The 27787-nt window shown below is 39.7% G+C and overlaps 1 protein-coding gene across 1 annotated transcript; it reads left to right on the forward strand.

Moving 5' to 3' along the window:
- Nucleotides 1-1759: 1759 nt before the first annotated feature.
- On the forward strand, nucleotides 1760-27477 carry LOC105251932. Its single transcript, XM_011259052.3, has 4 exons — nucleotides 1760-2666; nucleotides 8095-8304; nucleotides 9243-9523; nucleotides 26327-27477. Exons 1-4 carry the CDS (start codon nucleotides 1760-1762, stop codon nucleotides 26567-26569), a joined length of 1641 nt encoding a protein of 546 aa, XP_011257354.1. The 3' UTR covers nucleotides 26570-27477.
- The last annotated feature ends 310 nt before the right edge of the window (nucleotides 27478-27787 follow it).

A 27787-nucleotide genomic window follows, 5' to 3' on the forward strand; every position in this document is an offset into this window, starting at 1 on the left:
AGCGCGATAATATAATTACCTATACCTACAAGAAAATTACATCGTACCCCTTCGCACGAGTCTATCCAACACGAATACGATAACCTGCGAGCGCGCATTCGCCGGTGGTAGTGCGAGATAATAAAGTTGATAAGAGTGTAGAGGGTCTGCTCTGCAACCCCTACCTACCGAAAGAGAGCAAACGGGATAGCGTCGGGGTGAGGGAGGGTGAATGGAGGCGAGCCGGGCGATACGCGAGAAACGGAGTGCGAGCGAGAGAGCATCTGGGGGTGCCTGGAGGGTGCATTGACGAGGGGGGTAAATGGGCGTGGTCGGCGTCTGCCGTCGAGGCAGGCGATTGGACGGTCCGCGGGGCGGCATCGTCAAATAAAATCCAATCGTTGAGACCAAAGGAATGCGAATCTCCAGGCTTTTTTCCTACCCTCGGTACGGCGAGGCGGCGAGCCACCTCCCTCCCCCCTTCCCACCCCCTTGTCCTCCGTCGCGGTGGTTTTCGTGTGTGCGCGCCTTTCGTTCCTCTCCCTCCCTCCGCCCCCGCCCCGGTCTCTCTCCTTTCCTTCGCCTCCCAAGGGGGTGCGCACAGCGCCGTTTGATGGGAGTATGATTTTATTACGGCATTACCGAGCGAGCCAAACCCCGAATTGCTCGGCTTATAGTCCGTATTATCTCACCTAAGAGGGAAGGCAGGGGCGGCAGGGAGACCGAGAGGGGCGGATCGGTGGGTGGCGAAGAGGGGAAAGACACGTTGCAGCGGAGCAGCCACCCCGCGCGTACGTACCCTTCTTCGGGTAAGGCCACTGCCTGCACGTACATACGGGGTGGCGTTTCGAGAACGCCGGCGACGCCGGCCGGGGTAGGGCGGGCGGGGGGAGCGCAGAGGGGAAGGCGGAGTGAGCCACCTATATGCCTTTGTGAGCCTTCATTCGAGGGTTGCATGCTCTCACGTTGCCGCTGCCGCCACTAACCCCCCTTTCCGTGCGTTCGGAAGGCACGCACGCAGGCATGCCAGTTGACATTCTGCTGCCGAAATCGCACGTCCTCGTCGTCGGACGGGGCGAGGTGAAATTGCGTACGTTGGAACACGCGACCATGTGATACGCGCGCGATCTCGCGCACGGAGAGATTTCCCGCGACGTAAATCTCGCGGGAAAGAGAGGGGGTCTCAGCTTCTTTTCTAAAGCGTTGCACGTCGCCGAGAAATACGGGCCACACGTTTACTAATAGTCGAATAGTCGCAACGTCAGACGTAGACAATTCCCAGTGATGTTGAAGTAATTTGCGTTTGTCCAACGGAAGCTGCTCATTTTTCGACTGATGAATCCAAGAAAATTGAGAGAAAATGCTTGAACAGTGTGACTAGTGATTTGAAATAATTTGTGAAAGATCGAGTTATTTAGTATCTGTCTCACAGTCCTTGATACAATCTTGATACACTTGCAGAAATGTGATTTTTCAAAATAATCGAATTCTGCGTGGCTCTTACTGAATGAACGTCATCAATCAATGTAAACAATCAACGTTATCGCTAAGTAATCGAATTAATGATGAGTCTAATATAATGTCTGAAACGTATGAAACCAAAATCGATTAATCAAAACGTAATAAATAAAATAATTATTCTTCGAGAGTCGATACAATTACGAGAAACATTCAAATCAGGCGCGAAACTAGGACGAAAAGGGCACTTTCCATTTTCATCAATTAAGAATCATCCCGTGAAACCACGATCGTGACAATCGAAGGGCCAAGCAGCCGTGATATGTTCCCCTCGTCAGCGGCGATGCTGAAGAATCTGCAGCAAAGTGCCATGACCTCGCCCTTCTTGATGGAGAACCTGCTCCAGAGCAAAGCATCGCCGGGGACAGACCTTACCAGTCTGACCTTGAACTGGGCGGCGAGTCTGGTGGCGCGACAGCGCGAGAGAGAATGCGAGGCGAATCTCAGACTCGTTCGCGACAGATCTTCTCCCAGCGATCTCGTCCAGGACCACCTGGATCAACGATCCGGCTCGATTGGCGGGCGCGATCGCATGATGATCGATTGCGGCGGCCGGGATCAGCAGAGATCCAGCGGCGGTAGATCCGCCGGTGAGCGGCAACACGACAGGATGCAGCTTCTTCAGCGTGAAAAGGAGGTTCTAGATCGGACTCAGAGCGTCTACGTGGACATGGAGAACGAGAGGATGGATGGTCCAGTCGTGGACCGGCTGTGCGCGATGGAGAGGCTTTGCAACGAGAGGATCGACAATCGATCCAACTCGGGCGTAGAATCGTGCAACTCGAACGTCGACGAGGACCCGATTCCGGGCGCCGAGCTGGACGGCGGTCTTCAAGCGGCCGACAGGGATGAGATGATACTGGGTGAGCGGGTCTCCGCGATCGAGATAGACAGACGGTACGACCTTGGATGCAGAAATGTCATGCACATGTCCGACGAGATGACGATCGTATCGGGAGAGAGGGAGACAACGGTGACGGCAGTGGCGGCGGTCGAGCGTGCCGTCGACAGAATAGGCGAGAGGACCACGAATACCGTCGCCTGTTCCTGCGGCGAAGAGCAGTGTTCCGGTCCGGCATGCAGGACCATCCAGGAGAAGGAGAAGCCGCAGCTCAAGTTCAGCGTTAGCGCTATACTCGGCGGCAATCACGATAGGAGACCGCATTCCGGTAATTTATTGATGATAAATTGATATACTTGACGACAGTTGGAATTGAGACATTGGACAGGAATTGATTGGGGTGAAATTAGAAATTTAATCAGTGCAAAAGTTTGACAGAAATCTCATAATTTAAAAAAGAAGAGAAAAAGATTCAAAAGATTTTTAAAGAGAAGTCACAATTATATTTCTGTGAGGGTAACTTTACCAAAATTTATTGAATTAAATGAGCACGAATTTATCTTAATATAATTGCATCGTATTGATTGAATTTTTTTACGCTTAATGTATTAATTGATATATGGTTGATAAAAACCTTATAAATTTAAATCTTATAAATTTTGATAGATTATAATAAAAACAAAAAACATAAAATATTCTTTTATATAATTAGAAGATTTCGAAAATAAGGGAAAGTTGATTGTAAGACAAGAAATTCCAGCAATTTATTAATAATTATCTTGACATTATTTGACACATTGACGAATGATATTTGACAAATTTTCAATTGTTAAATCATCTCATGATTAATGTGTCAATTAATTTGATTCTTATATAAAATTATATATAAATAATATAAAAAGAACTATTAAAATCAAATGAGAAAATAATTGTTAAAAGAATCAGTATCTCGCTATTAATATATCTACTGTTATTTTTGAAACGGTAAAAATTCGTGAAGTAGAAATATACCGATATACATACAATGTCAACGATCATCGATTACAGTTACACATTCGTCCACTTTCATCATCGAAAAGATGTTGTTCAGGAAGAGTTTCGCGATTGGGCGACAATTCGGAGAGAGTGTTGAAACAAAGCTCACCACAAATCAGTGTCGCGAACAGACTTCTGTCGTTGGTCCCTAAATCTCATCCGCACACCCTCAAGACGAGTCGCGCAGCGTGCGTGCGGGGGAGGGAAGGGGGGAAGCGCACAGGGCGTCAGCTGGCCCGCCACTTACCTTCACCCCAATATTAAGCCCTTACGATTGGTGCCTATAATATTAGACAAGCAGCAGGATTCAATGATGTATTGCCGCGGCATTTGTCGCGCATTTTTCTCGTGACTCGGTTCGAATGATTTGTCGCGAATTCGTTGAGAATTAATGCGAGATGCGATTGCAAAAGTACGGCACGATTACACTTGATAGGTAAAATGAGAAAAAATATTTATATTAAAGAATTTTTTTTTATTAAAACTGAAAAGAAAGAGAGGACACATTAATAACAATGTAATGTATAAATAATGATTGATAACAACGATAGATTCCGTAGAGCGTTAAAATCGGGATTATTATGTAAAATGCATATTGCAACCATAATTTTATGACAATTATTAATTTTATATTTGGAAAGTATTGCGTTTTTAAAATTTGTAATAAAGATTGGAAGAATCGATTATTTTCTGTTGCTTCGACAGCGAGAAAGAATGTCGCGGATTACGGTTTTTTCACGCAAAAGTTACAATGCCCGTCCCGTCATTCACAGGACGTCTGAAATTCGTGAGGGTCCGGCGAACCCTCGCATACACGCGTGCCGACCAATCTTTGGCCGACCTGTCCTCATTGTCACTCTTTCCTCCGTGGTTCCCTCGAACCCTTCGCTATCATGATTGACACGAGTCGATAAAGACCGTGTGCGCGCGCGATAAACGCACGTAGACGTACTAGATGTATAAACTGTTCACAAATCGTTGCGCGGGGGGAGGGAGCGAGTCAGCAGAGCAAGAGAAGAGGGAAGAGAGCGCGTGCGAAACCCCACGAAAGTGAGGAGAGAGGCGAATGTTGCATTTAACATCGGCGAATTGCACGCATCTGCCGGCAGAAGGATACGCGAGAGGGAAGAGCGGGTGGAAAGGGGATATCGCGAGGAGGGAAGGAACTGGCCCGAGCAGGGGTGGCAATGGGGAAATTTGGTGCGTTCGAGATACGTGGTGGTGGTGGTGATGGGAAGGGGGGACGGGGGAATTTCATGCGTTTGTCGGATAGCGGATGCATTGACCGTGCCACGTGCATGTGTTACATCCCCCTTGGTCCCCCGTACGTACCGGGAGACCGCACCCCTCTCCCTCTCTCCCTCCCTCCCTCCCTCCCTGCTGCCCCCCATCGCCGACCTCTCACCGCGAATAGACCCTCCAGTATCCATGAGCGCGGTACCGCCGTCCTCCCACTGTCCTCCTCCTCTCCCCTGTCTTCTCCTCACATATACATCCTCCTACCCCTGCCCCGTTGGTAACCACCCCTCCCCCGCGGGCTTGTACGTCATGTCGAAATGTTGTGAAATAATTGCGCGAAAAAGTGATTGGCAACAAACTCGAAATTCATCGACGAGAGACGCGAGGGCCGCTCGCGGCGGAACTGGAATTTGGGTGAGGGGATGAGGAGAGGCAGGTAGAGGGATGATCTAGCGCGGGGGGCAACGCGGGGGAGGATTCGGTGTCTGACGGGCGAGCGACGTTGAATTTCGAATAGCATTTTCACCAATCGTCCCGCGATTTATTCCCCTTTCCCCCCCATCGTCCCGTTTTACCCTTCCCTCCCCCTCCCCCCGCTTATTCTCGCAAGCCGCCACTCGCGGCTCATGTTTTTTGTTGCGTATCGCAACGATTATTGATATTTTTCGATAACGGCTGTGTGTCGAGCACGACGGACCTCGTTTTTAATACGCGTATCTCCCGTGGAAAAAAGTCGCATTTTACTCACTGATTAAAATAAAAGCCCGGAAATAGAAATGACGGATTGAAGAAAGAAAATCCGACCGTAGACGATTACGGCCCAAAATATTATTAAAAGTCAAAAGTAGCAAATGTGAACTGATCAAGTGATATTTAGTGAAAATTGACAGTTATTGACGTAAAATTATCGACAAGGACCGCCGAGATTGTCAATTTTCGCCAAATGTACATATCAAGTAACATTTGTAAGAGATGAGAAAAACGAGAAAAATTAAATATTTATTGAGCCGTTGCATCATATTATCGCTGAATGAATTTGCAGAAGGGATTCGATGTGAATATGACATAGCTTTTTAATATGCAAAAATATGTGAATTTTTGGATATCGTTCAGACATATTATAAACATTGTAAATCTAAAAACAACTGCTTCATATTAAATACTAGAGAGTTATAAATTAGAGTCTGAGATAAAATAAACATTTATTATCATACCACGTTAATTCTACGTTGTTCTTCACGGTTGATCAATCTTTCGAAGGATCCGAGAAAAAATGTTTCGGATCCTCATGAAAGATCGATTCGCCAGGCTCATTCTAAGACAAACACGCTGTTCACGAAGAAGGACGAATATCGTATATATGTATTCCGTAAACGAGCAGCCCTCCCTTATTCACGCAGACGGAGACCTGTAGCGTGGTATCTAGTTAATAATGCATCCGTGATCGTAATCCAAAAGAATAACCAGCGATATATGTTGTAACCTCGTAACCCAAGACCTCCGAGAGGGGGCTGCTTAAGCTCGGCATACAAAAAAAAAGGGGAAGGCCCACAACTGTAACAACACGTCCCGAAGTTTCTCCCGAGACCGCAGACAGGAGATTTAATCTCACTGACGCGAGAGAGAGAGAGAAAGAAAGGGGGGGAGGGGGTTGAAGGGGAGATTGAAGGGACTGACTGTGTCGGGTAGGTGGGGCGGCTTAAAAAACTATTCCCATTCAGTGTTTCCGTTGGATGCTAAGCTCGGTTATTAGGCCGCCACGGCTAAGCAGCGCGTCTCTCTCATTGGCCGGCTACGAAAACAACGATAAAAGGCGATGAGTATTTTATGGGGTACAGTACGATGGCACAATGGGACGGCGTGTATGGGCCATTGTCAGGGCATTGTCTGCGTCGCGAACGCAAGGCGAGTCTTCTCTCTCTTTCTCCCTTTTTCCCTCTACCTATCTATCTCTTCTTCTATCTCTTTCCATCTCGAATGCACAGGCCTCCATTATTTTATTATTTTTAAACACGTCACTTTTTTAGCGAGACTGTTCTCTCTCTCTCTTTTTCTGGGCGTGGCGGAGCGACGTTGCAAAAAAAATAAAAAAACATGTTAGGAATCGCACAATTGGGGCGACCAGCCCTCTTAGGCATTATTAATGTGGAGATACGTGGACGAATTCACCCTCGACGGAGGGTGAACTGAAGAGTCGGCCGAGATTTCTTTCATGTTTGGGCTCTGCTCCTCGAAATGGTGGGTACGCGTCAGGGCACGTAGTTAACTTCGTGTTGTCGGTAAATCTTTGTGACGAGGGATACAGGAAAGTGTAGCGAGGTGCTGGGTTCTTAATCATATTCCTATTAAAAGATTTCATTGAACTATTATAATTATATAGAGCAATATGATAAAATTGAATCAATCGGAAAGAGGCGTCAGAGAAAATTTATTAAATAAATATTAGTATATAATAAATAAATATTAGTATATATCACAGCACTGGCGGATCCTGGGGAAGGGGGGATTTAGGGTTAAATTTTCCTCCCCTTGCAAATTAAAAGAAATGAATTTTGCTGAATCATCATCGGGATCAGAAAGTTCATCACGTCCTCATCGTTGATCCTGGAGTAAAAGCTAAGCATGAAACCAAAAATATTAAATCAAATAATTTTGCAGAATCTCCCCCCCCCCCCATTATCGATGTCAGGATCCGCTAGTGTATCATAGCAATATCTTAGCATTAGAACAATTTATAAAAATGTACGCGCATAAAATAAATAGAAATTTCAAACTTTTTAAAATAATATCACAGAGCTTATGTGATATTCTGCCAATTTTTATTTAAAAAATAATATATGAATTTCCGCTAAAACTGTTTATGTAACTAAAACGACGTAACAATGTATTCATAAAAGAATGATATGTCAACATGGTCGCGTTGTATTTTACTCATTAGAAGATTTCCGAGACAGTCAGTCGAATGTTTGGCCAGAGGTGTTGAAGCGTACGCTTCATAAGAGATCGGACTCCGCCTGGAGCAATTAAGGAGGGTTTTAGTCTGAAGGGGGTGTCGGCCCGAATTATGCAACACGAAGGAATACGACGACTTGGGTATTTGCACGTAAATCCGCCACCCCGGGCACATTTTACCATGAAACACAGCCGGGGCGCGTTATATGTTTAATTACCGAGCGGTTTACGTCTTCATATCCGGCTAGCTTTAAAATTTTCAAACCACCGCCTGATTCTCCCACGAATTAGTATGAATATTTTACAAATTATTCATCGATAAAGCCACATTATACGCAATTGTTAGATTATTTCCTCTCTCTGATACCGGAAATACAATCTTATTTTTAGATACAAATATGTACACATAAATCGGATACAAATTTAAAAAATATTTATACAAATTGCGATTACACGTCAACGTGGAGAATAAAATAAAAAAATTCTCTAGTTGAATCTTATAATATGAAAAATTTTGTTTCTCTTTACAGATAACTTTCAAGGACTTCCGCCGGAAGCGATCCCCGCCTTTTTGCAAAATTTACAAAATTCGGCAGGTTATAATATCGCCAAACCGATCGCGAGGCCAGCGGCTTACCATCCTTATCACAGGCCGAGTCATCAACCCCCTCAACGACACTTACCACCGAACGCTCATCACACGTTGCAACAACTGTTCTACAGAGGCCCATATCTGACAGGTAAAATACATGCGAAACTGCATCAACAAATGAATACACTATTTTAGTTTATAATTCAATATTAATTATAATAATAACAGATAAAAATATTAAATTGCTTCTGTTAAAAGGAACCAAGTTAAGCTTCAAATTTATTGCCTCGTGTATTTAGGGGATGCAGAGTACCATCTCTCAATCTGTCCTAATATTTTTTTAATCGGATATTTTCCAACTTGACAGATGCATAAAATATTTGACAGATGACACTTTGAAATTTGCGTATTCGTAATTGTTTCGTACTTTGCGTCCTGTCAATAAACAAGCGCGATGGAGACATCGCGTACGAACATTCCCCGACGAACGTTTAAAACCGAAACTTGGGCATCTGGCGCCATAGAGCAAACGCGCGCGTATAAACGCCGCGTTCGCGCGGCCACGTGCGCGGGCCGCGCGCATACGCCGGGTTTATCGAATATCTTGTTATAGGTAGGCTCGTATGGGACATGGAGTGCATATGAAGTGCAGTGAAAGCACTACCATATTATGTACATGCTCCGCCACAAGGCAAAATGCACGCATGCAACAAGTGCGTGCAAATATCATCGGTGCAGATAATACCGTCATGCTCAGCTTGGCAATATCGCGCAGACACGATCTGGAGATTCAATTGCCCGTCCGTTATTAGATGACTTTGATACTACCGCTATCAAGCGATTCGCGCGTGAATAAACAATGGCGTTTGTGCGATTTCTTTTTCCGCTCGCGTTTCCCTCTTATTTACTTTCTTACTCCTCACGATGATTTTATTCTAGATATATTTTCATTCCTTTTTATTGAAATTTATATATAGAAATTATAGAAATTATTTGTTATGAAAACTTTTTTCGATATATATTGCATAGATAAATTTTTTACACATGTATATTATTAACGCATTATTGTGTACTTTCTGTTGACAGTTGCCGGTTCTGGAACCGGAAGTCATCATCCCGGCACACCCGGCGGTGGTGCCGTGTTTCCAGGCGCTATCCAGGGTAGTATCGGTGATTTTTCCGGCACTGGTTTGGTTTTTCCATGGGCGACGAACGCGCGCGGGAAACCACGCCGAGGAATGATGAGGAGGGCCGTTTTCTCGGATCTTCAGCGTCGCGGACTCGAGAAAAGGTTCCAGATACAAAAGTACATCAGCAAGCCGGATCGCAAGAAGCTTGCCGAGAAACTGGGCCTCAAAGACTCGCAAGTAAGTGAATTGATTTATTGCGTTGAACGAAAAATGAAGACATTTTTTTACACCTAGAGGGGAAGATGGAATATTTGTCGAATATTCAAAAAATAATTCGTGTGTTTAAGTATTCGGCTAATAATTGGAATATATTATTCCACTACGTGATTTTCTCGATATGAACAGCAATAATTTAAGATTTTATAGATTATTAATAATTATGTACATGTCATTATTATTGTCGCAATTTCGACTTGTAAGCAGCGAGATATAGCTTAGCTTCTTCTCTTTCGTTAACGCAGTTTTCCGAGCGGGGAAATCAATTGCATATCAATTATAGCGCGCATCGAAGCGCATAATTCGATTCCTTGTGATCCAGAATCCTCGCTCTCGATAATCGCATCAGGCATGTCATATGCAGGCAGATTTGCATACGCGATGATAGGCGGATGTGCTCGCGTTGTATTACAATCGAGAGGCTGTGCCGTGAGCATTAGAGACGGCGCATGGTGTTTAATCTCGTGCTTAATGATCTCCTAGGCGCAATAGTAGTTCAAGTTAATATGCGATGCTAATTTAAGCCGTGATTATAACGAAATTTTTCCTAACTCTTATCTCTAACGAAAAAAAAGACAAACGATTTTGCTATCGACAAAAATTGTCATATTTTTATAAATCTTTTTTTGCGTGTTTGAATTTTTATGTTAAATTTGATTATATAAATTTTGAATTATTTGTAAAAATTTCGGTCAAAGAGTATTCTAAATCGAAATAATTTATTCTCTTGATAATCTTAATTAAAAGTTGCATCTGTCATAATTACGTCACGTAATTTTCATGAGATTTTTGCGAAATTTTTCCTAACTCTTATCTCTAACGAAAAAAAAGACAAATGATTTTGTTATCGATAAAAATTGCCATATTTTTATAAATCTTTTTTTGCGTGTTTGAATTTTTATTCTAAATTTGATTATATAAATTTTGAATTATTTGTAAAAATTTTGGTCAAAGAGTATTCCAGATCCGAAATAATTTATTCTCTTGGTAATTTAAATCAAAAGTTGCATCTGTCATAATTACATCATAATTTTCATGAATCTTTTTCTTATTAAAATCTTGATAACGAGTTCTAAATTCCATTATATAAATTCCGAGAAATTGGGTCGACAAGAAAGAGTCTATTAGAGGCAGTAAATAAGTGATTTTCAAAATGACTTCCGCGCGGGAGATAATCGCTTTTCTCTGGTTTTCTCGATAACGGGCCACCGTAATCGAGCAGTTAGGGCGCGTGCAAGACCGAGAAGGTACACGGGAGAATATATATTGTGCTTAATGACCTTATTAGGGCACTAATTGTCACTTTAACGAAGTACGAATCCCTCGTGCTCGGCGACGAGCGAATTTAGTTTCACTATGGAGACTCCATCTCTATCTCTCGCGGCTCCATTTGACAGATTGATAGAGACTAATGCTCGGTTTTGTCGAATACGAAACCGTCTGCCGCGCGAGTACGAGCGAACGAAGGTACATGTGTGTTTAATGTGCCCAGTTCATATAATTGCGCGATGAAGTGCATATATTGATTTCAAGAACGATCGAGCAATCATAGCTGATTAAATTGCAGTATAACGACAATACACGCGCTTTGAATGTAATTAGCTTCATGTGTAATTATTTCAGTCAAATATAACGCTCCTTGAATTGTTGGATTTAAAATATTTCATTTACTTACAAGATTTCCAAACGTTAAACGTGCGATCGGAGTTATTCATGTTGTAGAGAATATTATGCCGAAACATTAAATGCGTAGCATTGCATACCTGTTGCTGCTAGAAAATGATGATTATAATTATAATAGATAGAGAAACAAGTCTCTAAAATAAATCTTAAAATATTCTATTAGCTTTATGTATTAACTTTATTTACAAAAGAATGTCGGCACCTTTCTGCTTTCCAAAAACTTCATGTACCTCCGGGAGTTTGTTCCGGAACATTAATGAACGCTTCGTTCGCTCATTAGTTTATTCAAATATGGATTCCGATTAGCGAACATCTCGAAAATAGAATAAAAGGTTCGGTTGACGATTATCGTACATCGCGGACATTCGAAAACGGCTGGACTACGCTCATGAAATCAAATGAAACTAACTCGCAGTACCATTTCCGCAGATATCGTTTAGTTTCATTACCGAGCCGGCAACAGCATCGGGATGCCCGGCTCTCATGTGCACGCGTACAGCAACGTATATACCTACGTGTGTGCAATTAATGAACTGGCATCGCCCGATTAAATCCGAGCCTGGGTATTATGTACCTAAATCTCTCGCTCTTTCTCTCTCACACATACCCGTACACAGACAAAGTCTCGTTTGCTCTGTCTCCCGTGTATATCAATGTGATAAGTCGATACTGCTCGCAATATGAGCATGTGTAAAATGCAAATCGGTACTTAAGAATGCGTGAACGTAATTCTTTTCGAGATAATTATGCCTTTTTGTAACACGTGTTGCAAGGTGATGGAAAAATAAAGAGATCGTTGATTAATCTTTAGATTGATATTAAACATTATTAAAATTTAATACTCACAAGATTAAATAATTTGTAAGATCTATTTTAAGCTTTGTCTAAAATGGACTTTACAAATTACACACTTCTTACTATATTGAATCTTTTAATTGAGTAAATAAGACAATATTTGATTGGAGAAATGATGGTTGGGATGAAAGAAGAGGAAAGAACGAGAAAACTATCTTATAAAAGATGTAATAAATATAAAAAATTAAAGATTCTTATTGTATATAAATTTGAAGGACGTTAACTTTGATTGAAGAAAGTTAATAAAATCCGAATCTCGCGAACAAGTTCGTGATTCGCGTTTAATCGTTAAAAATTAGAAATAATTATTGCTCTGTGCAATCGAGATGTTACCGGCGAATGCGAGGGCAAACAAGAAGCGGTGTCTGGTTGAATGAATGGTGGTCGCGGTGAATAATACGGGGGAGCAAGAAAGACAACGTGCGCGCGACGCGCGGGAAAGGGAGAAAGGCGGTGTGGAGGACCGGTATGTAGGGATATATCCTCATGTATAATTCACACCTCGAGCGCCATGCCTTCACCGCCATTGGTCGAGGCTCACTCTGGTCGCTGGTTTTACGAGAAAATCTAAGGATCAGGCGCGCGTACGTGCACACGGAGACCGTCCTCGTCGAGAGGAGAGTGAATTGACGTTTCTTGCGATTTCGCAATCCGCATACAAAAGGTGATTTTGCGCCCTTCTTCCGTCGCGACCACCGTCGTCGTTGAACGATCGCGAACAACGTGATAAGAATTGCGGCGAATAAAGCCCGCGCCGAGGGAAACTCGGCGTCTCGTAAATACATATGGCGAATGTAGCTCCGAATTTTTGAATTTATTATTAGAAAAAGTAAACACCTTGATCGCTGAAATTTCAAGCGTCCTGCGTCGCAAAGGATCGAGATATTTTTTTGACAGCTTTGATTCTGGTCAGTAATATTTTCTCTTCTAGTTCTTCTCCTTCTTTCTTTGCAAATTTGTTTTCAATATAATTAAATTATAAAATATAATTATATAATTAAATATAATTAAATTTATTTCTCCGAGAGGCTTGATTTTGAAATATGAAGTAGAAAGTAAGACAAAAAGAGATACGTTCGTCCGACAGATGCTTCGGCAGAATGTATCGAAACGAAACGGCAATTTTGATTGCTCGACTTCAATGAAATGATACTTGGGCGCTGCGATGCGATTCAGCTTCATAAGTACATATCGAACTTGATCCCGTCGTTAAAAGCAATTGAACTCCGACTGAACGCACCCGCAATATCTCTAACATTACTTTTTATCGCGCGAGAGAGAAACTTTTCTCAACTTTATTAGAGGGTGTTCCGGGACCCCCGGAGAGTTGGTGCGATTTGAGGATTGCGATTCTGCGCACTCGTTGGCCGGCTATCTAATATCACGGTTCGCCACACAAACACCTATAAAAGCGATTATTGTCCAATGATAGTTCTTTCTCTCTACCTCTCTGTCCTCTCTGTGTTCTCTATTTCTCTCTCTCTCTCTCTCTTTCTTCCCCTTTCTCCTTCTCGATGTCTCTTAATAGCGGCGAAGTGTTGGTAGCAGATGCCGAATTTCACGTCTCCCTTAATGTACCGTGCGCGAACGCGATAATATCGCTATTGGAACTTCCGCCGGTATTGCAATCTAAGTTATCGAGCTATCGACATGTCGGATGCGTGTCGAAGTAGCATTGTTATCGCCATCTTTGTCCATTATCGCATTATTACGTGTGTATATATCTTGATTTAAAAATACTTTATTGAGATTAATTAGAATTTGTAATATATATTGTAATATATATTGTTAACATCGCGCTGAAGAAGGATCAAAAGATGATCCGAAAACATTCGCTTTTTGTTATTATAATATGTTTTTAATAAACTAATATTGGAAAAAGAAAGAATTGTTGTCGTTTCTCGGCGCTCCAACTACCGCGCATTGGCTCTTATGGCATTTTCTTTTTGATTTTTTTATTATTTGAGCCAAGTCTCTAATTATTTAAATAGAATTTTTTGAAAAATTTAACGACGTATTTTCTTAATCAATACTCGATCGCTCAGTCAATTTTTTTTTTTGAAATACAATTTTCGTTAGCAAACAATTTTATTTCCATAATATCCTTAAAGAAACATGTGCAATTTGATGATTGCCTCGAATTATCGTACTTTGAATCGTGCCGGACCCATGAATCTTTTCTCGAATTTAATTAAGGACTTGCGGTGCCACGGGTGGATGATAATAATAAAGCTTTTCCAAGGGTAATCTGTACTTTGAGAGGCAGTAGGATAGAAAGAGAGACAGAGAGGAAGAGAGAGAAAATGGTAGAGAGGACGATGGATGAGAGAAGGCGAGGTGCCGTTTCACACAGGTTCGAGGCTTCACTACAGTTTATGACGAGGGTGGGTTTAAGAGGAACGTCGAGGGTTAAAGGGGGATAACTAAAGTAATTAGTGATGGTGAGCGAGAGCCAACCCCTTTCTTGGCTACTACACCCTTATGCCTCTCAGCGCCTTTAACGAGATGAAGATGTTGATTTATCGCGAAAGCCCGGCTCTCAAAAGCCACAAAGGCGTTCATCGAGATTTCTGTGTATATGCGCCTATTAGAAATATTATTATATGAATAATATTAATTATATCGTTTTAATTATATCACATCAATAATATTAATTGTATCATTTTTTAAATACGATCTTTGTCGAGAGGTAAAAATGAGATAAATAAATAAATATATAAATATATATATATTTATTTATTTATCTCATTTTTACGTCATAACAAAGATCGCCTTAAAAAATAAAAGATTCAAGATAAAGGGAATATAATCCCTTCTAAATTTTAATTATTATAAAATAGACGAAAGCGACTATATAAAAGAGTACGATATTTCACAGTGAAAATGTTGGCAATTGATGACAGGCTTATACCGTGCTTTAAAATACATTTTAAGAGATTAAGAAATATACACGTCGGGAGATTAAGAGACGTAGCTTTTCAAGCTTCTCTGCCTTGGGGAACATCGAGATGACAGCGCAACGTCTTGTCAGAATCGCTTCCGCGTCGCCCGTAGGTAGAACTCATCAACGCCGTCGACCTTAAATTATCTGGTATTATGAGGAGGCCGGCCACTTTTATGCCCGGAACGTCTCCGTTATGTCGGACCCACCGGCGGAAACGACGGAAAAATTAAAGAGTGCCCCCGGGGCTTGTTATCTTTTTAATAATCAGAACCGACGCGGGCACGCGGTTTCCCTTCTTCTTACAAGTTGCCGGAGCTGTCAGAATCACGCCGCGAGCTTAATTCGCGATATAAAAGCACGGATCCTACTTGCGCCCGGCCGATTTCACGGAACTTACTCAACGTCGTCCGAATCGGGGTCTTGGGTTAGGTATTCGAGTAGAGCGAAAAATTGCCGAGTGCATTGCAAACTTTAACATTATTTTATTTCTTCCGATTGATGCGGTAATATGAATTAATAAGTTATAATAATTAATTTTATGATAGTTGTAGTAATTAATAAGAATTAAAAAATAAGGAATTAATGTATGTTTCTATATAAACACAGATTTATATTTAAAAAAGAGATACGTCATAGATTAAATTATATCTATAGCTGATTAAAAGTCGTCGTAAATTTCGCGAATTAGATTCTTTTCGTACAATAATGTCATTTGCATTGGGATATCGCCAGGCACTAAATTAAATCGTGATGAGAGATCCTTATCCAATCCTCTACATTTCATTTTACTGTCGTAAGGCGAATGTTCCGCCCAGATCCCTTACAGATTTCGCAAATTATATTAAAGAATAGGGGAAAAAATGACTCCACCCTTATTTTGCTGGCAGCCTATTTAATCCTCGCGAAAGAAAAAGAACGCGGAATTCTGCGAATTGTGTGAAGAGATTTCTTTCCTTTTATATTCTAGATAGAGATAAATCGCAGCTAACTCAATCGATTTAATATATATTTAGGATGAAAAAAATTAATTATACTTTTTATATAAATAGGTATTTGTCAAATAAATAGGAGGTATCTAAACTTATCGATATTTACGTAAAAGATACTTTCTGGGACCCAAATTATGGCTTAAAACGGAAAACGAATCGGACGATTGCCGTGAAGGTGAATGAACTTGAACAGCGTTTAATTATTATCGCGACGGGGGCGAAGGTAAACGCTCTTCAATTCAATTTCTACGTCAGGGCAGATCGTCCTTTCCCACGGTACTGACGTTGACACGTTAGATAGATCGGCCATTAGGTTTGGCGTTTCAAGTAGAGGATATCGAGTTTCCCGGATTCCGTCGGTCAAATCAATTTGTAGCCATTAGGGCCGCCGTTGATTCGAGTTTGCCTTGGGCAAGCTTTTACGAGAGCAATCCGCCGCCGCCGCCGCTCGCCGTCGGCGAAGGACGAGAGCCAGTCCGAGCTTGTATTTGCACAACCGTCAAAGCTCAAGACGGAGATATGTACGTTTGATACGCCTGTCGCAAATCTCATCTCTTCAACTTGGCTCGACCCCCTCGCCCCGTTTCTCTATTCGTATCCTCTTACAAGGCATACATTGCTTACGCCTGTAGATCGATGATCGTCTTCGTAAAACTCGGCCGTTCAATCCCCCTTTGATATAATTTTTCATACGAGGACATCCATGTCCATCTTCATCGCCAAAGATTTCATACTACTTAAAACATTATGTAACTTGTTATTGTTTTCTCTGAAATCTTTTATACTAATTTGATCTCTTCATAGTTTTAATTTTTAATGTCATAAATTTTGTATAATTTGATATAATAATTTTACTTTTTTATATTATATTAAATTTAACGATTTTTAAAATTGAGCTTGTGAGATACTAAAACTTGGAGATGAACGTCAAATATTTCAAGCTGCAAAATTTAGAATATAAGTAAAATTAATTCAAAGAATACAAGTAAAATTAATTCAAAAATTACTTACATCATGAAAGAGTCAGATCCTTTTTTCAAAAGATTTTATCCTTAAGTTTTGAGATATTAGTTATCATGGCAGTTTGAGAAACGCAGCATCTCAGGCAATAACAGGATCCTTTTTCCGAGTCATTTTCGAATATCGATAAGCTCGATATATTTTTATTCTTTTACACGATGACAGGAAGAACGAATATTTCTCGCTCATCATTATCTGCATGCTGGATATTTTTTTTTCTCCTTTTTTCGAGTCATTTTTATGTCAGTCCGCCAGAAGTTCATTCATCTTGATCGCGGGGGTGGATCAAAATCTGGCGAAGGACGACGGCCGTAACGTTACCCTAAACGCTTCGGCTACAATCTGCCGCGGATATTAAAAACAAAGGCCTGCCTCTCGCAGGGCATAACATGAATATAACGCCGCGCAATATCTTACGGCTTTAAGCTCTTCGGCTTAGCCCGTGGACCTTCATGCATTATGGATTTTACTTTGAGAAAGCGCCGGTGCCCCTCCCGCGCGTCGGAAGCGAGCGCGAGAGCTAAGAAACTATGAATATACAATACCGCGGTATGCATATAGATCTCGCCTTTGTGAATCAACTTTAATCACTCATGGCGGGAGTAAGCCGCAGAACCGAAAGCCGAGAATCAAACGGTATCGATGATTCCGTTGGCGGAAATCGCTTTGCCGTCACCGCGTTTTCGCTTGCAAAAATCTAGAGACAAATCCAACGTTAGTATTTAAATTATAAACATTTAATAAAATCGGTTTTAATACACAAGCCGTCCTCGGGGATCTCGTCTCGAGATGCAAAATATCCTCCAGGCGATCCTCGGTAGCGAGTTTAATCATCATTTATCGCAATTTTTCATCTCCAACATCAAATATCTTTTGAATTAACGATCAAATTAAAATTCTATCAAAATAAACTCGACTTGAGAGATTAGACGAGGAGCACAGTTTTCTTGATTAATTGCATTTCCAAAGTTTAATACGCGAAAAAGCATTCTCTTTATTCATTCTCATGTTACAAAATAAGTTTTGTATTGTTATTTTTCCTTAAAGAAATCCGATTATTCTAGTATTAATAAAAAATAAATTTAACATTTTTTTTAAATATATCCTTCGTTATATTTAGAGATAATTTTGCAATGATAGTCGGTCCTGCCTCGTCCCCAATGTGCTCACACATCTCGCTCTCGTGACATCTCTTCCGGAAATATCACTTCCGATTCGCGCCGAATCGTAGCCATTCTCACACAACTGTAACCTCGTTGTATGACCTGCATGCAGATGAAAAAATATTGCAAAATTGCAAATTGTATATTCCGATAAATCTTTCCTGTCCCTTTTCACTTTTATCGTGCATAACATCGATTTTGAGACACGGTCGCTTCTCTCATTTTTTCATGATGATGTGAAACTGTAGTCGCAATAATTTTGGCCGCAGAATTTACAGAAAAAAAATCTTACAAATTACAAATAAATCATCTTTAAAAATATTACGTTAAGAATAATTTCAGTTCATTTATTATTTAATATATTTTAACTCTTGTTAGAGATGTGATTCATTAAGTTCTGCGACCTTAAAGATACTTATAACTTGACGATCTAATATTCTATCGAATCGAAAAGAGTTTTCATATGTGACGTCTCGACGAGAATACATAACTTTTTTCACTCTATATCAGCAATTGCCAGCTCATCTCTGGTTGAATCGCGACGTGGCAGCTTGTGCTGCTCTTTTTATTTTTACGATCGCACCACCTTGACTGATATCCGCACTCTTTCATGGAGACACTTGAAAAGCTTTCCTTCGTGCAATGCCAAATTATTTGCTTTTTGTTAGCAGTAATTAATTTTTTAATATAATATAGACAAGTGACTTAAATTATCACTAGTACAGCTTTTCTAGTAAAAACTGTTCATATAGTCAATTGTAATCATGTAATATATATTGAATCATATGTTATATTTCTTATTTTTGGCTCCGCAAAATATATTTTGCTTCGAATAAAATTTCAGAATATTAAAATTAGTAGTTTTCTCACATTACTAATAATTTTATAATAATCTGAAGTTGATCATTGAAAGATATTTTATTTCACTTTTTCATTTTATCCTCTTTTTCTCATGTCTTGATTACTTCTAATTCAATCTTACAATCTCGCAAACTCGCAGTAAAGATATTTATAGCATACAAATTTAACTTTTTGCATAAATTACAGATCTACTTATTTGAAATTAAAAAACCAACGTACTTTTATTCTCTAAGCAATATGGAAGATAGACTTATTTCGATGGATTTACTTTAGATAAGATAATCTGTAGGACTCTAGTCGAATAATCAAATAGTCGGTTGATAAAAGAACAGTAGTATGGACGATTTTTCATACCACCGCGCATCAAAGAATTAAATGAGAACCGCCGGTGTTCGCAATTACGCCTTTATTCGCTCCGAGAAAAACAATCGATTAAATCGTCACCGGGGCGGTCGGTGCGGCGCCGATAAATCCGCAAAGGCCCTTTTTCCCCTCTATTATCGCGCGACTTCCTTTCCATACATCAGACAGCCGTCTGCCTTTCGCCCGCAGGATCGCGCCGCGCCGGCAGCTTTGTGCCGTACTTTTTACGTTTGATCCACCCCCGCGATCCACACTCCACCCCCAGTCTCGTTGACCTCACCCCCGTTACCCCTGTACGGACGGTAACCCCTACTCGGTCCTCTCTCTTTCTTTCTTTGTCATCCCTTTGGCTCTCCCTCCCATTCAGCGTTTTCGATCCTCGGAAGCTCTCTTTTCTCTCACCCTTTCCACGTGGAGAGACGTCGCGAGTGTAAAAAATTTAGAGAGAGAGAAAGATTTTTATATTTTGAGGAAAAATATCTCCAAAAACAAGAAACGATTGGCAAATGAATGAGAATTAAAATGATAGATGCATAGCGATCAAAAGTCGTGAATTTTTCCGTGTAATGAGTTCTTTTTAATGAGCAATCGGTAGGTTTTATATCTAATATTAGGTGCACTTTTTTTAATCAATTATTTTTAATGGAGAATTATAAATGTATGGATATGATTCGTATTGGAAATTGTTTCTTTGGATATGCAATAATAGGAAATTAATCTTGTTGCGTAAGATTAAATCGACGTACGAGGATTGTGAAAGAAAAAAATCTTTCAGTGACTCCTCGTACGAAATATAATCCCTCTTCTCGAACTGGACTCTCCAAAAGCGTCTGCTCATACCTCTTTCCCCTTTCCGCGTTATTCCGGGAATCGACGAGCGTGCGAGAGGGTGCCCCGAAAAGAGATGCGGGGGCGGGTAAGAGAAAGAGAGGCTGAGAGGGTGAGGATCTGTGACCAGGCCGATAAGGGGTGGGGCAGCAGGGAGAGCGGCAAGAGTGAGTGAGCTGAGGGGTAGTTCTGAGGCCGACGTCATAATCGATCGTCTTTTATTAAACTGCACCAGCTGGCGCCACCACCGCACTAGGCACAGCGTGGATGGCACAGGGGGTTGAGTGAAAGAGCGCCGGGGGTGGGACGACCGAGGGGGACGCGGATAAAGCACGAGGGGGTGTATGAGGGTAGGCGGAAGTAAGGGCGGGCGCGTGGGTGCGAGGAATGGGGCAGGGAGTTAAACGGAGGAGGATTTCCAGCTCGGGGTTCCTCCAGGAGAAAGGGTGAAAGACAGAGAGAGAGAGAAAGAGAGAGAGAGAGAGAGAGAGAGAGAGGTCGCAGCCAATCGTTTAACGATTACCCACTCGTGCACTCTATATAACGCCTTTCGGATGTCGTCGTTATGCTCGATCCTAGCGACTATAGCGATATTTGAACGATCCTAGGGTGGACCGATTGCTTATAATTTAGGGGGCTGATTGGAGAGCGATTAGTCGCTTTGATTTTATCTAATTTTCCAAGATTTAACACCAATTAAAATCTTTGTGTTGTCATAATGTGTGAAATAATTAAATATGAAATATGGATAATTAATTATTGAGTAATCAAAGATCGTTTTTTCATTACTCTAGCGTATTATTCAACTTTATTTTGTTTGAAAATAGAGATAATGAAGATAATGAGAAAAAAGGCATTTTTCAATATTAAATAAAAATTTTATCTTTTACGATGATTACTTAAATAAATAATGTTCAATTCTAACGACGAAATAATATAGCTACTAGATTTATTAAGTATTTCAATATCAATTTCAATACCTTTACTTTGATTAAATTTGTACGATAATTTGAAAAAAAAGGTCTTTTATCTCATTTATATTTATTTTACTATTTCTATTTTACTATATCTATATTCTTTTACACTGCATAATTCAAGAATATTTATTGATGTTGAATTTTTAACGCGTTTTGTATCATGGATTATAGTTATATCGTACTTTTCTCTTATATCGAGGGAGACGATATTAAAATTGACACGCTGCTCGCTCGCAGCTGAATTTTCTGAGGAAGCATGCTTGAAATTCGAGTTGAGAGGGTCTTTTTGAGAATCATCACGTATACAAGCATCGACGAATTTGACAGCTATACGTGAATGAATTCGAAAAAAAACAAAGTCTCGAGATTCAATCTGTACGATATCCTTCTTCGTACAACAGAGTAAAATTTTTCGAAATAATAATTACATAATTTACGATTTATTACCATTTTTGAGCGTTTTTTTGAATGTTTTGAATAACTTTGAGGATTCGGAAGAACCACTCAAGTCACTGATTTCATCGTTCGGATTCTCCAAACGTGCGGCATAAACTGGCAACTCGCATACATAACGTGGGGAAACCGCGGGGCTTTACTTTCGATCTTCTCTCGCACCCTCGGTCCTCTCGCTCTCTCTCTTTCTCTCTCTCCTTCCCCTCCGTTTCTCTCTTTCTCTCTCCTTCTTTTCGTTTTGCGTTTACCGAGAGACGGCGGTGATTGATTGTCCCGTCAGCGGCAGGCAGACCGGGAACTAACAAAAGTAACAAAGCACCTCCGTCCTGAGAGAACGCTGCCGCCGCCGCGCGCTTTTCGGCGAAGTTGAATTGCTCGCCGTTTTACCGATTTCGTCGCCCTGTCCGTTCATCCCCGCGTGCTTAATCTCGTTCTTCATTCTGAGATTGCGAGATGGTAGGGAAAACTCGCGAGACCTCGGTATCTTGCGTCAAAACTTGCGCTCTTTTTTCCCTATCGAATTCAGAAACATTTTGGATGACGCCATTAAAATTTCTGCATCAAACAATCTGCATTTTTTTCTTTCATCTTTGTTGAACTCTTTTATTTTTATTTCTTATTATTATGCATGTTTTATTAACATTAATGTATGCTTCAAATAATGCAATGACGCAGAAATTTCGTAGCGTCGAGTATAGAATTACTTTATTTTGATGGGGATGATTTTTTACTCCGTAGTAATTCTAGAATAAATTATATAATAATATAATAATATAATATAATAATTATATAATATAATAATAATATAATAATTATATAATATAATAATAATATAATAATTATATAATAATATATAATAATAATAATAAATTATATTTGAGAAAAATATTTGCATGCTGCAATCTCGAGAAATTCATTGTTTGCTCATTAGCCCTTTTAAACGTTGGGCCGCAAAAAATTGAATTTCTACCGAGACGTAAAGTTACCCATGCAAGAAAACAAAGTATTGTTTAGGAGTAATTTACCGTACGATCGTAGAGGAAAGATGGAAAGTTTCAAACCATATTTGAGTCGAGCGAATGCATTAATTATCGCTTTCAGACACAAGGGAGAGTTTTAGATATCCTAAAACTGCACGCGTCACTTACGTGGCAACGCACACACACGCACGCACGATATCGCCCAGGTCGGGGGTGGTACGTAAACGGTCAACAATGGTGCACAGAGTCTCTCGTCTGGGTAACACCCTAGAGCTAAAGAGTGTATTAGCGCGCGTCAGATCGTTAGGGTCTACATGATGTCAAGCGCATACATCCCCGGTATGAAAATTTGCGGGGCGAGTATAGGTGAATTAATTCATCGCGCAGACGAATACAACTTTCTCACCTTTTAGAGACTCTCTCGCGTGTTATAGCGCTCGACGCATAATTACCCGCCGTTTTACAGCCGTTTGCCAACTTGTTTATTTAACCTATGGCTTGGTTTAATGATGCAACGGAAATAAGAAAGACTGTCTCAAATTTTGCGAATCGCTACTAGCTTTCAATGATGACATGTTTTGTTAAATTTGAAGATTGACTTTTCTTACGATATTTTGAAAAAAAAAGAGTTTTTTTATTAAAATAGATATATGAAAAAACGATGAGAGTTGTAATTTTATTGTTAATAAAATTTTTATTGCAGAGTTTAAAAATTCGTGCAAATTAAATGTTATAGGTGTGTGAATAGATGATGATATTTTAAATATTTTTAGTTTGACTAAAATAAACTTTATTTGTTAACATTAATTTAATTGTAGAATCTCACAAATTTATCAGAATATTTAATATTGTAACGTTGAAACAAAATAATTAGAGAGTCATCCCCATGGGTACATATTTTTCATATATTCTCAAATACCTATTGAAAATTGTATCTTATCGCTAGCAAAATTTAATATTTGTTACGAAATTTCATTGGTATTTGGATTTCTATCAGCAACTACAATCAAATTCACCGTAATTCGCAATGAATTGATTTCGGCACTACATGCGTGTGAACTGTGATTGACTTCTGGTTAAACGCGTATTCTGCAATATTACAAGCGTTAGGTATAAATGCTACAAATATTATTGACACGCAATTGGTCGAGCGGCGAGTCAACGCGTTACACCGATAAAACGAATCATGTAATTGATAGAATTATTAGTGTCGCGTTGTGAGGTCTATAATGATGCCGAGACGTATCGCGGATATGTTATGTTAATCGCTTTATTACTCGTTTTGTCACTTAATGAGAGGTCCTCGTAATAATTTGCATGAATATAACAAACGGTAAATCGATAAGCAATATTAGATATCGCGTAATATTAGATTCTCTCTTGAAAACTTTGTCATTTTAAAAACTATGTAATTTTAAAAACTATATCTTGATAATTTAAATTTTATACTGTCTAGATAATTTTTTTATTTTATTACTGTCTTAATAAGAAAATAAAAATAAATAAAATAAATAATAATAAATATTTTTTCTTGAAATTTGTATTTTTTCATTTCGGAATAATATATTAGAATAAAAAATCTTGGTATTGATACAATTTCAACAATAATTTTAACTCTTCATTGTCACTTTGAGTTTCTGACATTTTTTCTCGACATATATGAGTGACGTGAATCCGAATAGAGAATATTATTACAGATACAATAATTATCCTACAATAATTATCCTCAACGCTTCTTTATTCAATATATCACGATAATATCGGACGCATTCGCGCGGCATACCTAATTAACAATTATTAATAAATGCGAGCAAAAAATGGGAGGCATTTAAAAGCAGCCGAATGAAGCGAAGCCGCTTTAATAACAGATCTTTGCGATTAATGATGCGATTATGCGGCCGTCCGCGCTTTTGAATAGCATTCGCGTAAACAACCTCGTCGAGCGCTTATGGTCGTGACTCCTTTCTCAATACGCGGCGATACACCCGGCGATCTCGTTATAAAGCGGAAAAACACATTAACGCGTCAAAACCCGCGTTTAACTCGCGCGGTGTCAAGCGCACACACTCGCGTCTCCCAACCCCTCGAGTGACCGGTCAGGGGGGAGGGGAGAGGACGGGGGGCCGGGCGCATCGAAAATATCCGCGTAAAACGTTTCATTGGGATATATTAAAAAATAATAAATTACATTAAATTTCAATCTCTCTCTAGGTCGAGAGCCGGTATTAATGATGGCGCGCGGTGTCAAACGCATGCACCGCGCCCGGCCGGCCGGGTACATGCGTGCGTGCATACGTGCATGCGTGCGTGCATGCGTACGTGCATACGTGCGTGCATGCGTGCGTACATCGAATAAGATATACGTTGTGAAAGTGTCGAAAATTTTATCCGCGTCATCCCTCGGCCCATCCATCGGCGCGCGAAACATATTGTGAAAAGTATTGTATTTCGAGAACGTTATGTCGCTAAATTATGCGTGCATCGCTTAAAATGAACAATCGACCGATTTTTGATCCTATTTAATCGATTCGAAAGATCCTATGGTGTTACCTTTATTGTTCGAGTAAATGAGATAGCAGGTGTTTATAATCTTTTTCCAAAAGCCACAATTAATCTTTTATGCGTAATTAAAACGATGCGTTATTAAAATTACTGCATAATTTTAAAATGTGTCACTCAACTAATTTTGGTTTCCTATATATGTATGATGATTTTGTTTTAGGAGACGTGAGTGAATTATTTTTCAAATTAATATCTCATGATAAATTTCCACGGAAATGTTCACTCTTTTATATTCTATTTATCATGCATTTAACGTGCAAAATGTTCGATTGAACTCCCGACGAGTTTGTATTCAGACTTTGGAGGCAAAAAGCAAGAAGCAAATAGCAAAAAAGGGCAAATAAAATGAGTAGATTTCTTGAGAGTGACTTTCTTTAAACGAAGGCGGTTTTCGTTTCTGAGCGTTTATTCGGCGAGAACGTCTGCGAATTATCGAACATCACGTCCCACGGCATCAATCAGGGGCCAGCGGGAAGTGTTGTATTCGTGTAGGTGAGCGCGGATCCCCCAAAGGTGGTGATTCCGTGATGGTGTCAAGTGCACACCATCGTGGCGGCGGCGAATGAAAATTCGGAAAGCAGTTTAGGTAGATCAATCCGCGTCCGGGGTCAGCGATTCGCTCAAGGTAGAACGCGTATAATAAAGCGGCTAATAGGGCGACGAGGCGAATGGAAACGAGGGTGAATAAGGAACTTTCAGGGATGTGTGTTTGACGTTGGCCTGTTCAGCGGTTTCTTAACATGGGAAACTAACAGGGTTTTTCTTAATATCACATACGTCGTTTCATACAATTCCTTTCTGCAATTCAGACGCATGTATAAAAATTTTATAAATAGATACCACAAGAATAATATTATTATAATTATAAATCAAAGATTTGATAAAATCTTTGTTAAATGATCGATGGGGCTAAGAATGGTTCCTTGAACTTAAACTATCACAACCATATGTTGCATGTCGATAGAATGGGAGTATCAGAAATGAACATGAAAGAAATAATAAAAACGTGAAATATCTCTTTTATTCAAACAATGTAAACTGCGAGTTTCACTGCAAGAAATAATGGATTAACCATTATGTTTACAGGTGAAGATTTGGTTCCAAAATCGGCGCATGAAGTGGCGAAATAGCAAGGAACGAGAGCTTCTAGCAACCGGTGGTTCGCGCGAGCAGACGTTACCAAACAAGAACAATCCCAATCCGGATCTAAGCGACGCTGACGGGGATCGGCCAAGGATGGACCTGAGCGACGTGAGTCCGCTCACGAGTCCTCAGAGGCCTGAAGAGCAAACCGAGAACGAAGAGGACGAGGAGATTAACGTCACGTGATAAAGCACATCGCTGGACCCAGCATTCCGACGAAGTAGCGATAACTCATAATTTGTGAATCGAGGAGAATATACCGGCTGGACCAAAAGAAAAATTTTAAACAAATCGCAAATTCGGTAGGCATTTGAAAAAAATTAAAGAATCTATAATTCAGAACTTAACATTTTCATTTTTACTACATGTATATTATCGCAATTTTTTAGTATCGATTATGTAATATATGAGAGAATATACATTTCCTCCTGACCTCTTTTTAAGCCATTCAGTATGCTTTACAGAGATTATTTTACATTGAGAAATGTAATTTTACATTGTACAAAATTTAAGATAATTGTTAATTTTAATCATACATTTTTCAGCTGACCAATATTTTATTGGCAATTATATTCGTAGAAAATTGAATTACAGGGTGTTTTAAATTCCTTGTAAAACAATAACGCAAGTTGCATTAATGTTTCGTCTCATGTGATTCTTGTAATTTCTAGTGACGTATCTTCAATTATCTAATAGTCATCGACATTTGTCCTTAATATCTGTTTTTTCCGTCTTATATCACTTATGGTTTGCTCTACTTAACCGCACATGTTGTTGGTCCTGAACAAAAGGATACGACAAATGATGTATTATATTGTAATTAGCGATGGATGTACTTTCAAGGAGTCTTCTATAAGCCATTGTATAAGGTTGTATTAGACATAACGTTACGATTCTCCGGAAATATGTACCTAACTCTCTATTCATAGACCGCGACCGTGCGGCTAAATCCAAATGTAATTACATTCATTGTGATTCAATATAATCTATGTAATATATTGAAATAAAACTGTCTATATGCGCTAAGTGATTTATACTTCTAAAATCACTTCTAATATAAATGAAATTCCACATCTAATTCATCGTCTCTTTCTCTCTTTATCATCCAGATTTTAAAGATAATTCCTATCATTCTGGATTTTCTTGCAATTTTCAATAATTAAGATATAGAAGTTAAGAGAATAAATTTGTTACATAAGAATTTACAATCTATCTTTTAATTAAAATTTATATTGCAATGCATATTTATTTATTTAAATAAATCTTATATGTCAAATAAAAGATAAAAACTTTTGTGTATTCATGTCATACATTCAACACTAAATGATAATTTTTTTTCATATTGATTATTGAACGCTGTGATATATGTATGAACGCTAAATGTATATATGTAATTTATAAACA

This window comes from Camponotus floridanus, unplaced genomic scaffold, assembly GCF_003227725.1.
Source record: "Camponotus floridanus strain SB8 unplaced genomic scaffold, Cflo_v7.5 scaffold59, whole genome shotgun sequence".
NCBI classification, from domain to species: Eukaryota; Metazoa; Arthropoda; class Insecta; order Hymenoptera; family Formicidae; genus Camponotus; species Camponotus floridanus.